We start from the raw sequence: 15,796 nt of genomic DNA, 5'->3' as shown, positions 1-15,796 counted from the left end.
CACCATGCTCCTGGGCCTCATTTATCAAAGAGCGTGTAAAAGTCCTCTTAAATTTTCAGTACGACCGAAAGGCAAAATGTGCGTACGACCAAAAAATATACACTCTTTTCAGATCTATCAAACTCCGCGTACACACGGCTGCACGTATTTCCCTTGATAGATCACACCGACCTGAGAAAAGCGTGGATGAGAACACGCCTCATACCAGCCCCCTAAACGGCCCCACGCAACCATAAGTGGTCAATGCAAATCAGTTACGTGCATATTAAGTAGCCATGTGCACTCTGGAAACGTGTGGAATGACGTCAGTGGAAGACGGTGAAGACAACAGACGGACGGAGAGCGGAGAAAGAAGCGGAATTTCTCTGAAAGCGAGATACACGGTAACAACGGCAATATCAGTCAGAAACATCATCTTGCATTGAAAGGCTTCAATAAATACAAAAAACTCCCAAATCTAAATGAAACAGAACAGAAAGAAGAATAATCATATTATTCTGCCCCTTATTTTAGATCATGTCATAATAATTTAAAGCAGGGTTTCCACTGCCAGTCAGTACTTTGCACCCCTTTCCACTAACCCCCAACTTCCGTTCACTGAAGACTTTGATTTTCATTTGTGCATAGCTAAATATTTAAAAAAAAACATTGAAGTCCACCAGTCTGTGACTTTTCCTAAAATGATGTTGGGCAGCACCCATTTTTGTTAAATACAATAAAATATTATTCACACAAAAAATATCGATCATGTTTTCTCATTTGCTTTGATTTGCGCCGACATTATTGGGCTTGCTGCTTGCTTGTGTGTGTCCAGTCTGGCTACGTAACACACGCACGTCGCAGAAATTATTTTCCAGACTGGACAGACTGGTTGTGGAAGAGGTGTAGCCTACATGCAGGGGGAAATATCAATATGATATCAAAAGAAAACGAAATTCGTTTTATAAAGCCAGTATTTAGGAGCAAACTAGTGTAAATGCACAGGGGAAAAATCTGAGTTGCTGTGCTTTTCATGTAAAGTGCCGACGTCAACACGTGTGCGGTGGTGGTGGTGGTGGTGGTGGTGGGGGGGGGGGGGTCATGATCACCACCACTTGCTACTTCAAACAGTGTCCGCGCTCCTCTCTCCCTCGCATACTGCAGTTCTCTGACTCTGCAGCGGCGTCGCCAATTCCTCCTGTTCTTCAAAAAGCGTGTAAATGCCGGTACGCCATGGTCGGACTGGTCGTAAATTTTTGCTCTTACTCCCGACAAGTTTTGGTTTGATAGATCCCAAATTAGGCGGAGAAAAGTGCGTACGCACAAAATGGGGGAAAGAGCGTGTAAAAAAGCGTGTATCCACAATGATAAATGAGGCCCCTGGGCTGCATGAAGTTTGGGAGTGAGCAGGAGAGTGTTTGTAGAGGATATGGCACCAGAAAGTGAAAAGTCTTACTTGAGAAGTGGTGAAGTTGTTGGTGATGTGTTGCTTAGGAGAATGATAATCATCGTTTGTGAAGTGTCAAACAGCAACAAGGTCACTTTTTGTTTTCTGACTTGTCATGTCTCCATGGTTCTTTGTCCTGAGCTTGTTGCCTTTCCAAATTCATCCCACATTAATCAATCCCTGTCATCTCCAGCAGACTTTATGTTGACAATTTGTACAGCACTTGTTAAATATACACCAATATGTACACTGATGCATGTGTAGGGATGGGTATTGATAAGAATTTAGCGATTCCGATTCCATTATCGATATTGCTTATCGATTCGATTCCTTATCGATTCTCTTATTGATTCTCATTGGGTGAGGGAATAAAAGAGAAATGGGTTTGTTTGCATTAATGCAGTGGTTCCCAACCTTTTTTGGCTCATAACCCCTTTTGACATCACAAATTTCTGGTGACCCTCATTCAAGATGAGCAAGCTCAGATATTTGTATATGCTGCATTTTATTTTATCTTGATTTATTCAAGAAAGTGAATATATCAAGAATATAGTTGTTTAAGATTGTGAAAAATAATTAGTTTATTTATTTATTTATTTATTTTTAATCAATTACTAGACATTTAAGGCGATCCCATTTGAATTCCAGGCGACCCCACATGGGGTCCCAACCCCAAGGTTGAAAACACTGCATTAATGGCTCTGACATTAAAAAAGTTGACAGGACCGACCTGCCTGGACAGGTTAACACTAGACCACTGTGGCTGTGGGGCAGCTGTGCTCACAGGAGGAATTTAACAATGTTTCCATTACATAGTTTTTATGCATCTGTATCTTCTCACTAGTTATTGTTTTCATAACGTTCGTTTTTATGCGGAGCGAGTGAGCGAGCGAAAGAGAGAGAGCGCGCCAGAGAAAAGACACAGGGCGCAGCTACCGTTTCACCTGGCTACGAGCAAAACCTGAAAGGAAGTGATTAGAATAAAGAGAGAAAAACAGAAAGAATATGTAGCCTGTTCAGGAGACGTTGTCCTGTCCTCACGACGTGAGGGAGGGAGGACCGGAGGGTGGCTCTGGCTCACAGGTTAGTGATGAGGAAACGTCACTGTCAGCTGCATCTGTCAGCAGCTCCGCTCCACACAGACACGCCACTAACTTTATTTTGTGAGAACAAACGGTGACATGTGGATATAAACACTAAGCACCCTCATTTATAATGAAGATTGATTTTAACGGAACGTTACGTAACGTCATTAATCAATTAATGCGCGAGTTTCTGAACCAAACGGAATCGATAAGGGAATCGTTAAAGCAGACACGCACACGATTCCAAGAATTGATCCAAGTTGGAACCGGTTCCGAAGAGGAACCGGTTTTCGATTCCCATCCCTATGCATGTGACACTGTGACAACAGATGTGTCATGCACAGGTTGTCGTGGCCGAGTGGTTAAGGCGATGGACTAGAAATCCATTGGGGTCTCCCCGCGCAGGTTCGAATCCTGCCGACAACGTCCAGGAATTTTGAGGGATGTTTGTCCAGATGTGACAAGCTTACCGTGCTCGGGCTGCATGAGGTTTGGGAGTGAGCAGGAGAGTGTTTGTTGTATAAGTTAAAGGATATGGCACCAGAAAGTGAAACGTCTTACGTGAGAAGTGGTGAAGTTGTTGGCAAATGGCGATGTGTTTGTTGCTCAGGAGATGATTTGTGAAGTGGCAAACAGCAACAAGGTCATTTTTTGTTTTCTGACTCGTCAGGTCTCCATGGTTCCTTGTCCTGAGCTTGTTGCCTTTCCAAATTTCTCCCACATTAATAAATCCCTGTCATCTCCAGCAAACTTTATGTTGACAACTTGTACTGCACTTGTTAAATATACACCAATATCAACTCATGCATGTGACACTGTGACAACAGATGTGTCATGCACAGGTTGTTGTGGCCGAGTGGTTAAGGCGATGGACTAGAAATCCATTGGGGTCTCCCCGCGCAGGTTCGAATCCTGCCGACAATGGTAGGAAGTTTTCATGTTCTGTGTTAGAGAAGAATCGTGGGAAAAAACCCAGCTGATCCTGATGACCCTTCTGTAAAACTGCATATCCAATTCTGATGATGAAATGATCTTCAAGTAGGAGCGGTAGTAGATTGAATCTGCCGACAATGGTGGGAAGTTTTGAGAGGGAGCACAGTTGAGGTGAAGTGACAACGTTTGGCAGAGTTTACACTGCACCTTCCTCAGTGAACAGCATTGTAACTGTAGCAATCGCAAAGGCCACAGGTTTCACTGACCGGTGGAAAACACATGACGCATCTCTAAAACCTATGAGATGTGAACTCTGCTCACATGACACAAACACAGTAAGTTAAGTTTCTCTTTCCAAACTCCAGCAAACTCTGGTGTGGTTTTGGGAGGATGTGCGGAATATGAAAAGCAGCTTACATTCATTTATACAGCGATGACTTATGTTGTATTTTCTTTATAACCTAAACCGACTCTGCCGCTGCTGAGGTTTTCCCAGTTCATCCATAATCCATGGCTGAGCCCTGCGCTGAAAGGCTGGGAGGCCGTGTGCTGTTTGTGGCCGACTGTTAGCCAAGTTGAATAATTAAAGACAGAGGTTTGCTCTGCGTGGCCGTACAGCATGTACTGCCGTAATTTACATATTGAGTGAAGGGAAGGGTCTTATGAAATAACGGCTGGACCTTTTTTTCTTCCCTGAGAGCGTGGCAGCCAGCGTGTGTTGGTACACAATGTTATATAAAGTTCCTGTGCTGTTGCTCATCTGGGCGTACTTTCCCTAGGTGAGGTAATGTTTTTCAATCCGACTCTCCCAAAACTCTCAGAGCAAATAATTTTGCAATGTCATTTCAAGTGGGTTCTTTTTTTTCTTTCTTTTTTCTTTTAGCGAGTTTTCATTCCAGAAAATCACAACAACTCTGTCATTCATTTTCCTCGTGTGATCCGTGCCAGATGTTGCCCTCACTCTGCAGTTTCTCCAGCTAATAAAGCGGCTGGCTCACCACGGCAACAGGCTCGGTGCGGTGCTGCGTTGCTTAGCCGTGATAGAGACCAAACAAAAACAAGTTCTCTTGATTTTTGGCCACATGCGAGAAAAAGGGTGGAGAAGGGGACGACGATGATGATGATGATGATGTCAGTTACAGAGGCCCTTGACCCTTCTCTCTCTGAGCCGCTGGAAACACTCTGTCAAATTCCTCCACAGCTGGATCGCTGTGGTCAGCTGACACACACACTTGTGGACAGACAGATCCCCCAACACTGAAGCAGACAGACAACATGTGTGTTCACAGCTTGGGTCATGTGGCTGACACCAGCAGAGTCGGGCGGGTGTGTGGAGCTCGTCTTTTCTTTTTTCTTTTGTTTTATGAGTGTTTCAAGAGGAGACGTCACTGTTTGTTAACACAAACCTCTGCAGAGTGGAGCTTGATTGCGCTCCGAGATGAGAGGTTAAGATAATTTCTACCTCGGTGTTTTAAAGTTCCTCATAAATTGAAATTAGAGGGTGTAATTCTTGCCTCGTTACGGTGTTTATTTAGACAGGATAAACAGTTTACACATCTGTTTGTGGAGGCAGCTGCTGGGTTTAATGAACAACAGACAGAGGTGAAGTTTCTACAGAGATCTGACTAGTGGAGGAGATTTTCTGTTTCTATTGTAAAATCCAACCTTGACCATCAGCCGGTCTATCAGGAGGTGAACTGCTGCCATCTACTGGTCATTTTTATGTATAAACCTTCTATACTGCATACTTCAGATATACTACTGTTTCTTATGTTCAGCTTTATTGCAGATTTTTGATGTGTGTCATCAGATTGTCTAATTAGATACCTTCATTGATGTATTTACTCTTTAATCGCCATGTGTTTTACCTTATCACACTTACTACAGCAGAGGGGATGTAGCTCAGTGGTAGAGCGCATGCTTTGCATGTATGAGGCCCCGGGTTCAATCCCCGGCATCTCCAACTGACTTTATGATGATAGCTATCTCAATACAGTGTAAAGGTCATTGTCATTGTCATGCTCCACTCAAGACCTCTTGAATATGGTCAAGCCCAAGAAACCCCAATGAAGAAAACCCTCCATATAACAAAGTGTGTTGTGGCTGAGTGGATTAGCTCTTTAAATCTATTTCCCCTCACAGGTTTGAATCCTGTTACACTGAGGAACATCTCATGGACAAACACTGACTGTTAACATGTTTGTCTAATGAGTCTTTAGCCTGAGTCCACAGTCAGATCTACACAGCAGTGACTGGTGGTTCAAAGCAGCTCTTCCTTCAGTTTTTCACTCTCCTTCTCTAACAGTCAAATTCCTCCACTTCTGTAAACAGCTGAGTTAACAGCCAGATGTGCGATGGTGGTATAGTGGTGAGCATAGCTGCCTTCCAAGCAGTTGACCCGGGTTCGCAATTGCTATTGCTATTGCGATTGCAATTGCTATTTGCTGCAAATGTCCATCCTGTTATACAGCAAGATTTGTAAATGTTGACTAATCCAGTTCAAACTGAAAACAATGAGGTGTACAGTTGTCGTGGCCGTACCCTGCGGCGATCGGCCTGCTCTCAAAGTCCTAACACTTCCTAACAAAGTCCTAACAATTCCTAACACTTCCTAACAAAGTCCTAACAGGTCCGAACACAGATCAAAGAGTTTCCTACGAGGTCCGAACACAGTTCCGAACAGGTCCGAACAAGGGTCACGTGACGTAGGAGGGGGGGGCGGGGTTATCTCTTCAGACTGTCGGCCATGTTTTTCACCGCAACAACAGTTCAACACCAAACACGGAAAAAAGGTTGGAAAACTTGATTAATACTCATAAAAGCAACGTCAAGTATAAGCCGAATGTTAGACCTTGTGACAAAACAATATAAGATTTGTTTTCCCGTCCCGTTAGCCTGTAATTCCACTTGTATTTCAACTTTCTTGTTACGTAGCCGTTTTGCGAACGGAGCTTCTGCCCGTAATGGCATCGCTGTACATACACTAGCACTGTGTGGCAATGGTGGGGATATTGGTGATATGACAGAATCTGAAGACCAATAGTAACTTATTTATTTGTTTATTTGCCGTATAAACTCTGCCGATTTCTCGGGGAAAGCCTTAAGATTTGAAGAATTGTGCCGCGTGTCATTGTCCATCAGTGGAATAGTAATTTATCAGCTGTCTGTGGCGTTTTCTCCGCTCCGGTAATGGAGCCTGGTTATGTGTTTGAGCAGAGCAGACACGTGTTCAGGTGTTTTAAACATACTAATTGTTAGCAATTTTTTTTTTTTTGTTACATCTTTCTGTGTAAATGTAATAACAACAACAATATTATTATTATTGGTATTATTATTGTTATTTAATTTATAATAGGGTGACGATAATAAAACAGTAATGGAAAACATGACTTCATACTTACTATATGTACCTACATTAACCTGTTTTATATTTAATGTTTGCAGATGACTAAGACAGGGAAAACAGAAGCTTACTGGAAGGACATCTGTATAAAATATGCCCAGGGCCAATACCATTTTTCAACTGGCAAACGTCCAGGGGCCAAGAAATGGAAAAAGGCCCTGGAGAATATAGATGCTTGTCCCCTGCAGAGCCACACAAAGGATCTGTTTGGGAGAAGCCTTCTGTGCTCCTGTGGGTTCCATAAGGTAGGTGAACTAAGTCCTGATATGTCACTGTAGGATGTGGATTTATTTATTGAACAATATTGTGTACAATTCTGGAGAAAACTGTTAGTGCAGTGTGTCTTAGTTGCATGTAGTATGGCCCTCTTTTTGTCCCCCCCCCACCTAGCCAGCAGATCTGTCATCAGCCGCTGGCTCCAGTAAGGCAGGAAAAGTTGAGACGGAGGCAGGGCGAGTCCAAGTCGGCACAGAGACAGGCAGAGGAGACACGGAGACAGGCAGAGGAGACACGGAGACAGGGAGAGGAGACACGGAGACAAGGAGAGGAGACACAGAGACAAGGAGAGGAGACACAGAGACAAGGAGAGGAGACACAGAGACAGGGAGAGGAGGAACAGAGACAAGGAGAGGAGACACAGAGACAGGGAGAGGAGGAACAGAGACAAGGAGTGGAGACACAGAGACAAGGAGAGGAGACACAGAGACAAGGAGAGGAGACACGGAGACAGGGAGAGGAGACACGGAGACAGCGAGAGGAGACACGGAGACAAGGAGAGGAGACACAGAGACAAGGAGAGGAGACAAAGAGACAGGGAGAGGAGGAACAGAGACAAGGAGTGGAGACACAGAGACAAGGAGAGGAGACACAGAGTCAGGGAGTGGCGACACAGAGACAAAGAGAGGAGACACAGAGGCAGGACATCAGTGGCAGGGAGTGCAATGCTACAAGTGCAACAAGCTTGTGGAGGGAGAAAAATTCTCTGAACACCTCTCTGACCACCATACAGAGGAGATCTGTGACACCTGTGGGGCCAAGGTGGAGGGTACTGTTGGTCTTCTGAACCATATCCAACTGGCTCACTATTCAGCATTCATCACATCATCACCATGGAAACCAACACCATCACCCCAAAAGCCAACTCTGGCACCACCGAAGCCAACGCCATCTCAGCTCCCGTTTTCCAGCAGCTCTTCCACCCCACACCACACTGGAACTCCACTTACCGGTAAACCTGCCACCCCACACCACACTGGAACTCCACTTACCGGTAAACCTGCCACCCCACACCACACTGGAACTCCACTTACCGGTAAACCTTCAACAATTAATTGGAAAGGTTTTCTTCCTGAACAGTTCCGCAAGGTAATCCAGGAAGCTGATCAGGTGTGGATTTCCAAGTGCCTCTATGAGCCTACAGGCCAACTGAAACAAAAAATCACGGCCTGCTGGTTTCACCCACCACTGGAGCCCAAACCATCTCCTCCTCAGCCTGGGTGGTACTACCGCCAGAGAATGTTTATCTGGGCACCAATGAGGATGTGGGGGATTCCTCTTAAATGCCCTCAGTGTTCCAGAAAGATGAACAGCTCCGGCATTTATAGGAAGGTCAGGGAGGTGATCGACGTGGATAGCCGCTACTATCTGGTGGGTGGGGACTATCCACGTTGCAGCAAGTGCTCTCAGCCGGTCTGCCCATGGAGCCAGGATATCCTCTCCCAGCTGGATGTGGCACACAGGACCCTGTTCCCCGCTGTCCTCACAACACAGCTGGCTCTGGACAGAAAGTGCATATCTTTCCTGAAGCCAAGGACCAGCGGTAACAGTTCCTCCTACCTCCAGTCTGCCATAGAGGAAGCGCACAGCGAGGAGTGGGCACGGCAGACCATCCGCTACCTCTCCGACTGTGAGCGCCATATGAAGATGGCTACCTTCGTTCCATCTGCAGCTGTCCATCTTCCCCCACCACCCTTCAGACCCCTTCCTCTTGCCCAGTGGTTTGAGACGGTCCACTCCAACGACATCCTCAGCCATCTGGATGAGATGAAGGGGGTGATAACTTCTACCTATGGTAGAATTCTAAAGATGGATTCCACAAAGAAGGTTAGGTTTTCAACAGTAAAAAATATAGAAAATAGAACATGAATAATTACAATAAAAGAGGAAATGGGTTTACTTCTCAGTGGGGCAATGTTTTCGGTTTGCTTTTGAAACTAGTATTTGTTTTACAGATCACCAAGAAGCTGGCTGGCGAGATCGGAGAAAGCGCTGCATGGATGACAAACATAGGCAACGAGTTTGGCCAGGTGCTGAATTCTGTTCTGACAACGGGTGAGGGTGCAGGGTTAGAGGAGTTGTGCCAAGGCGTCGTCAGTCGCTACAAGAATGCGGGCCAAGCTGAACCAGAGGTCATCTATGTTGACAGGGACTGCTGCAGCCAATCAGGTGGGTAAAAATTGCTGGTTTATCAAATATATGTGTATAAAACTGTGTGAGTGACACACACACAGTTGTGGTCTATGTAATTATCAATGATTGTTTTTCACAGGTGTGTCTTCTGTGGTGAAACTCTTCCGCCCATGGAGGTCTGCAGTGCGTTTGGATAGTTTCCATTTCATGTGACGCTTCAACTGCGGCCTCACGACAGAACACCACCCTCTGTATGGCACCTTCTGTGCGAAGCTTTCCTCTTGCATCTTTGAATGGGATCAAGAGGATGTGCAACGCCTGAAGGAGGCCAAGAGAGCAGAGTGGAAGAGCAGCCACAGTGGACATGCTCCCACTGAAGACCAAGTCATGGCCACCATCAGCCCAGGGGAGCTGAAGAGACATTGCAGAAGGAGGATACGTGGAGTGGAACAGATTAGGAGCATGATTTCAGGGCTGCTGGAATCAGTGTGGGAGCTGACAGACACGACAGGGCTGCGTCTGGTAAACCATGACAGCATGCGCCATGTTTGGGACGTGCAGCAGAAGCACCTGGAATGCCTCCAAGACCCTGCAGGTGTGAAACTATACACAAAGGTGGGAACGCTCCAGAAGGGCGGAAAAGAGCTGGACATCCTTAGGTGTGGTAGGGGGTCCTCCTCACTGGAGAGTTTTCACCGACACCAGTGTGCTTTCATTCCAGGTACATTTGCATCTACGTCAAGACACACTGTATTTTATGTCTTTTTATAAATGTTCATTTCTATGTTGAATGTGTTCACTTTACAATAATGGTTGACTGAACCATATTTTGTTTCTTAGGCTGGCGATGCAATGCAGTGCATACACAAATGTACATGCTGGAGGGAGTGTCAAGATGGAACATGAGCCGCGCCAAGGAGGCAGTAGCTATGGAGGGGGCCTCAACCCTCAGAACATTTAATGTCCAATTGATGTCTCATCTCAACAACATGAGCCAGCGGGTCCTTGGTCGTGCTCTGGTTCCAGAATTCACCCCACCCGGGAAACCTACTGGTAAGAGGGATCTCAGAGCAACACTGGTAGACCAGAGTATTTCATCCCCTCCTCCTCCTCCTCCTCCTCCTCCTCCTCCTCTTCGCTTTAAGCAACCCCCTACTCGGAGGACGTGCATTTCCTGGGTGTGAAGATTGTGCTATAAATGTAGGATATGGATATGTTTGTCCTTTTTTTCATCTTTGTGTTCACACTGGTTACAGGGGAACGCATTGCTGTGGAGTATCTGTTGGCCCAGACCAACAAAGGAGACCTGCTTGCTCCAAAGCAGATGCCTGAAATCCCCTCACAGGTTCTGCTTGAGGAAGATGAGGATGAGCCAGACGCCACTGTGTGCATACCAAGTGATCTTGGGGCTGATGATCCCTCGGATGAGGTTGAGCCGGACGCCGCTCTCTGCCATTTAGCTGAGTTTGGGACTGGTGATCTCGATCCTCCAAGTGCTGTGAAACCCCAGGTGTTGTTGGAGGGTGACACTGAACCTGGACCTCTCGTCACAGAGGTCAATAACACTTTCTGTAACGCCTTACTCAAACACAATATTTAATAAAATATTTAATGTAAATCTGGTTACATTTTTAATAAGATAAATGAATGTAAAATCAGCATTGCTCACATAATATGAAAAAGAGTGTACATTGTTTTGCTTGTTTTTTTTTCTTTCTATTTCTCCATTATCACTTTTCAGACCAGCCAATGTGACTCGAGAGGTGTTGCCGGATGGGAGTCAGTTGATACCTTGGCAGCCTACCTAGTGGGCTTGAACCGGACCATCACGGCCTTGTCAGCCAAGGAGGAGGTGGACATAGTCCACCTGTACACATCCCTCCATGCCATGGACAAGGCGCCTTCAAAGTACGAGATAGTAATGATTTTATACACCATAATTAAACATACATTCTGTGGAATGAATGAAGCACATGGATGTCTCTTTCGGCGTTTAGGTACACCCAGAAGGCTAAGAAGAAGGGACGTGTGTCAGGAGGACCGTGGAGAGCACCCCGGAAGCCAAGTGGCTCTGCTCCTGGACAGCAGGCGGCAGAGAGGTGCTTGACCACAATTTTTCTATCAGTTTGGTTCAATACAAATCATTAATCAATAATTTATTGCAATTTATTGCAATCCCTGTTGACATTGTCACCTGGTTCTTCATGACTTTACATCCTTGTTCACAGTCCAGATGATATCATCTTTCTCTCCCACAGACTATACATGACTCACGGCCAAGCAGCCCAGGACCCTGAAATACACCGGGTCAGTGAGTGTGTTTGCCTCAGACTTGCAAAAGAATTTGAGCAAGCATGTAACAGGCCAAAGGACACCAAGGGCAAAACCATGCCCATCCCTCAGTCGATTGTCAGTGTCTACAGCCACATCAGACAGCTGCTGGAAGACAGCAGGGTTGTCCTGGACCAGACCAACTTGGTTCTGGTGCCTGTTAACAACACCACTGTCTCTTCATGGTGTGTGTTACTTCGTTTACCTTTTCCATACAGTCAAGACAGTATATAAAGATAAAAACCTCCACCTGCATGCTTGTTACCTTCAAAGGATAGGCTCACATGTCTAAAATAATGAATGTTTGTCTTGTAGGCTGCTTAGGAGAGACAAGAGGAAGGACAGGGACACGCTGCTGCAAGGCACTGTGCTCCCTAAACAGCTGCACCTGGCCAAGGAGTCTCTCCCTGCAGTTAACACCCTTCCGGCTGCCCCTGTGCAGCATGCACATGAGGTCATGACATTTGAGGAGCCTGAAAATCATGAGGGGGAAGCTTTCCCCCGTCCGCGCTCTCTGGTGGCAAACAGGCCTATGTTTTATCCACCATTCCCACCTCCCCCGTTCCCCCCGCAATTCCAGCAGGCTCCTCTGTACCACCAAGCGGCACCGTTCCATCCTGCTCCTCCGTTCCAGCCTGGTCCACCTTGCCATCCTGCTCCTCCGTTCCAGCCTGGTCCACCTTGCCATCCTGCTCCTCCGTTCCAGCCTGGTCCACCTTGCCATCCTGCTCCTCAGTTCCAGCCTGGTCCACCTTGCCATCCTGCTCCTCAGTTCCAGCCTGGTCCGCCTTTCCATCCTGCTCCTCAGTTCCAGCCTGGTCCACCTTTCCATCCTGCTCCTCCATTGCAGCAAACAGCCCTTCCACCTCAGCCAAGGCAACGTGCTTGGAGGCTCCATAAAGCTGCCCAGGAAGATGAGGGGCTCGTGGCTAGGGGTGAACCACCAAGGAAAAGGCTGGCAAAGGAGCACTACCACTATACATGCAAGGAGTGTGGCCAGGACAAAAATAAAAACACTGGACACACCCAGCTGAAGGGGCGGTGGTACTGTCCAGCCTCAGGACTGACCCTGGAGCAATGGAAAAGCAATTTATAACAGTCATTGTTACTTCGTTTTCAGCTGTTAATGGCACATAATGTCAGCAAATGCTGATATTGTTTTCAGTTTGAGTGTCTGTGGAAAAAATGGTTCCGGTTCCAGTTCCAGTGGGGCTTTGACATAGATGTAAAATAGCGGGGACTAATACTGTGAAGGCCCAACACGCATTAAAACTTAAAACCAAGATGTTGTTGTTAGATAACATTACTCGGTTATCAAAATTGTTGTCGTTTTTCTCTCTGTCGTCTGTCTGTCTTCCTGCCTGTCTGTTTTCTCTTACTGTGTGGTGAAATGTTGCAATGTAACAATAAAGTTTAATTTTATTTGAAGCAAGAACAGCCTTCATGTTTTTATTTCACATGTTTATGTATTTTATTAATTTAATTTCCTCTAGAAAAACAGGACAACAGTGAGTGTCATCCATGGAATGAACTAAAGCCAGGATTACTTGTAGAATCACTTTACATTTATTCACAAAAGCCAACACTCTTTGTCTCAACCAAAGATTTTTGAAAAGTACTTCCTTTGCTCAAGTTGGAATTTGTTTTATTCACTTGTGCTGCACAGATGTACTGAGCTAGTCTCTCAAATAATTGAGTTTACCAAAAAAAGGAGGGGAAACATGATGGGAGAGGTATTTACATTTACACACCATTGTTTTGGTGCATACTGCCACCTACAGTAGGCTTTAGGAATGTCCAAAGCGCTATGGTAGATTGGGATTTTGCCAAAGCATGGGTTCGAATCCCACAAGAAACATGAAAATTAAAGTGATGATAAACTTTGCAATAAGTGCAGACATTTGTCTAAACAATGTTGAGAAGATAAGAAAGTCGAGAAAAAGTTAATATAATGTACGTTTTCCTCCTTTTTTCTCGTTTTCTTTTTCCCTCTTCCCCCCCCTCCTTCCTCTCTTTCTTTTTCTTCCCCCTGGCCGGGCAGTCCCTTTTGCCCCATTTTTGGCCGAGTGGTTAAGGCGATGGACTAGAAATCCATTGGGGTCTCCCCGCGCAGGTTCGAATCCTGCCGACAACGTAGCTGTGTTTTGACAGGTAGCAGAGATAATACAATGTCTGAACCGCCATTGGATGAAATGTGACAGTTCCTTGGCCTGGACCTAGTGAGCTCGTTGCTCCGGTGACCTGTTGTTGGCCTTTCCTCATTGAGCCTACATCAATCAATCCCTGTCGTTTCCAGCAGGACTAAAAATTCCATTGCGTTCTCACCGGGCGGGTTCGAACCCTGCTGACAACAGGAAGTTTCATGTTCAGTGGAGTAGATGTTGTAGAGCCTGTTCCATTACAGTATGTACTCACTTGGTTTTTCCTGTCTTGCTTTGAGCATAGCGGCCTTCCAAGCAATTGACCTGGGTTCGATTCCCGGCCAGCACAAGTTCCTACTGGGCTTTTCAGTTCTTGGGGTCATGCAAACAGTAAATGGAATCAACTGGAGGTGAGAGGTGACCAAGATATCATACATACACTGTATGACAACAGAAACACTCTTGATTGTGGACCATGAACTCATCCTGTTTATAACTTAACAAGTTCTGCAAATTTAGTCTGAGATGTTGTCCTTCTGTAGTTTTCCCAGGACTAGTCTTCAGCCTGATTTCAGTGATTTCAGGCTGCTGTAAATCCTCCATGATTCCTTGGCCTCGACCAACGAGTTTGGCCAGGTTCTGAACTCTGTTCTGACGACGGGTGAAGGTGCAGGGTTGGAAGAGTTGTTCCAAGGCATCGTCACTCGCTACAAGAATGCGGGCCAAGCTGAACCTTAGGTCATCTATGTCGACGGGGACTGCTGCAGCCAGTCAGGTGGGTGAAAATTGCTTTTTTTATAATCAAATATACGTCTGAAAAACTGGGTGCCACACACACATTCACACTGTTGAGCCATTTGTATTAAATGTGTTTATTTGCATTTTGGGGGGAGTTGGGAGAGTAGTAGTACTGGCAATTGGGCAGCACCCGAGTCTACTTAATCAAGGTGTAACCATACACAGGTGTTGTGATCTATGGTTGTTTTTCACAGGTGTGTCTTCGGTGAACACTTGTGGACCATGGACTCATCCTGTTTATAAGTTAACAAGTGAGCTTGTTGCTTCAGTGACTTGCTGTCCTTTCCAAATTGATCCTACATCAATCAATCTCTGTCATCTCCCGCAGCCTTTATGTTTACAACTTGACAGCAACACTGCACCAGTTAAACATTCAACACTATGTAAACTCATGCATGTTTCACTGTGATAACAAATGTTTTATGCACAGGTTGTCGTGGCCGAGTGGTTAAGGCGATGGACTAGAAATCCATTGGGGTCTCCCCGCGCAGGTTCGAATCCTGCCGACAACGGGAAGTTTTCATGTTCACAGTTGGAGAACAGTTGTGGGAATGACACAGCTGATCCTGATGACACATTTACAATCCTCTGTTACATTGCATATCCCATTCTGAGGAGGGGATGTAGCTCAATGGTTTGTATGTATGAGGCCCTGGGTTCAATCCTCAATATCTTCATGTTGGACCTAAATCCACCACATGCACACTTTCATTTGTCCACTAAAAGCACAGACAATTGGCTCCATGACAGAAAAACTTGTAGATGTGTCTGAGAAGAAGCCATGATGCCTGGGAAATAGTGGTGTGAAGTCGTTGTGACTTGGGCGGTAAAGGCCATGTGCTTGAAATCTTGTAGTTTCACTCCACAGTTAATCGAGTAAGTTGAATCCTGGCAACAATGAGGTACATACAGTCCCTCCAGGATTTCGCGGGCTTTTGTTGTGATTGTTGCGGCCTAAAATGCCTGATTTCGCGGCCACATTTACAAAAAATTGCGGTGCATGTTGCGATGTTTGAAGCGCTTTTGTTGCTTTTAAATTGCAGGAGACAGCGAAAATTGCAAAAAAAAAAAAAAGTTGCAGTTTCGTTCTGAATAATTAAAAATCAAAGGGAAATTTAAAATTTTGAAATGTCACAAAATAATGTGAGGTCCTGTTATACCAGCAATTTTCCACTTGTTAAGAAAGGCACACAACAATTACAGAGAGTTGAAAGTTGTTTTACTTATAATTAAAATGTCTCTTTAAAAACGGTGGCAAAACAACTGTTTT

The 15,796-nt window shown here is 45.5% G+C and overlaps 2 protein-coding genes and 3 non-coding genes across 5 annotated transcripts; all 5 read left to right on the top strand.

Annotated features, from left to right (window-relative positions):
- Positions 1 to 2,855: 2,855 nt before the first annotated feature.
- Positions 2,856 to 2,937, top strand: trnas-aga (transfer RNA serine (anticodon AGA)). The gene has a single exon. It is a non-coding gene; the product is annotated as a tRNA-Ser (tRNA).
- Positions 2,938 to 5,335: 2,398 nt separating this feature from the next.
- Positions 5,336 to 5,407, top strand: trnaa-ugc (transfer RNA alanine (anticodon UGC)). Its single transcript has one exon. It is a non-coding gene; the product is annotated as a tRNA-Ala (tRNA).
- A 2,764-nt stretch (positions 5,408 to 8,171) lies between these two features.
- Positions 8,172 to 10,856, top strand: LOC146960563 (uncharacterized). Its single transcript, XM_085772276.1, has 5 exons — positions 8,172 to 8,950; positions 9,079 to 9,292; positions 9,396 to 9,977; positions 10,097 to 10,309; positions 10,513 to 10,856. Exons 3-5 carry the CDS (start codon positions 9,644 to 9,646, stop codon positions 10,854 to 10,856), a joined length of 891 nt encoding a protein of 296 aa, XP_085628402.1. The 5' UTR covers positions 8,172 to 8,950; positions 9,079 to 9,292; positions 9,396 to 9,643.
- A 137-nt stretch (positions 10,857 to 10,993) lies between these two features.
- LOC146960562 (uncharacterized) lies at positions 10,994 to 12,690 on the top strand. Its single transcript, XM_085772277.1, has 4 exons — positions 10,994 to 11,164; positions 11,254 to 11,355; positions 11,515 to 11,772; positions 11,903 to 12,690. The coding sequence occupies exons 1-4, from the start codon at positions 11,145 to 11,147 to the stop codon at positions 12,681 to 12,683; spliced, it is 1,161 nt and encodes a 386-aa protein (XP_085628403.1). The 5' UTR covers positions 10,994 to 11,144; the 3' UTR covers positions 12,684 to 12,690.
- Positions 12,691 to 14,956: 2,266 nt separating this feature from the next.
- trnas-aga (transfer RNA serine (anticodon AGA)) lies at positions 14,957 to 15,038 on the top strand. Its single transcript has one exon. It is a non-coding gene; the product is annotated as a tRNA-Ser (tRNA).
- The last annotated feature ends 758 nt before the right edge of the window (positions 15,039 to 15,796 follow it).

Source organism: Trachurus japonicus, unplaced genomic scaffold, assembly GCF_045865225.1.
Source record: "Trachurus japonicus isolate A0001 unplaced genomic scaffold, Traja_1.0 AP030235.1".
Classification (NCBI taxonomy): Eukaryota; Metazoa; Chordata; class Actinopteri; order Carangiformes; family Carangidae; genus Trachurus; species Trachurus japonicus.
The sequence above is the reverse complement of the archived record's forward strand: the minus strand, read 5'-3'. Positions and strand labels throughout refer to the sequence as shown.

Bases quoted from the DNA above. Each gene is read 5' to 3' on its own strand.
- LOC146960562 (XM_085772277.1), top strand. From the start codon at position 11,145: ATGGACAAGGCGCCTTCAAA. The intron at 11,356-11,514 runs GTGCTTGACCAC...TCTCTCCCACAG, and splicing joins GGACAGCAGGCGGCAGAGAG to ACTATACATGACTCACGGCC. The intron at 11,773-11,902 runs GTGTGTGTTACT...TTTGTCTTGTAG, and splicing joins AACACCACTGTCTCTTCATG to GCTGCTTAGGAGAGACAAGA.
- LOC146960563 (XM_085772276.1), top strand. From the start codon at position 9,644: ATGGCCACCATCAGCCCAGGGGAGCTGAAGAGACATTGCAGAAGGAGG. The intron at 9,978-10,096 runs GTACATTTGCAT...TTTGTTTCTTAG, and splicing joins CCAGTGTGCTTTCATTCCAG to GCTGGCGATGCAATGCAGTG. The intron at 10,310-10,512 runs GTAAGAGGGATC...CACTGGTTACAG, and splicing joins CCCACCCGGGAAACCTACTG to GGGAACGCATTGCTGTGGAG.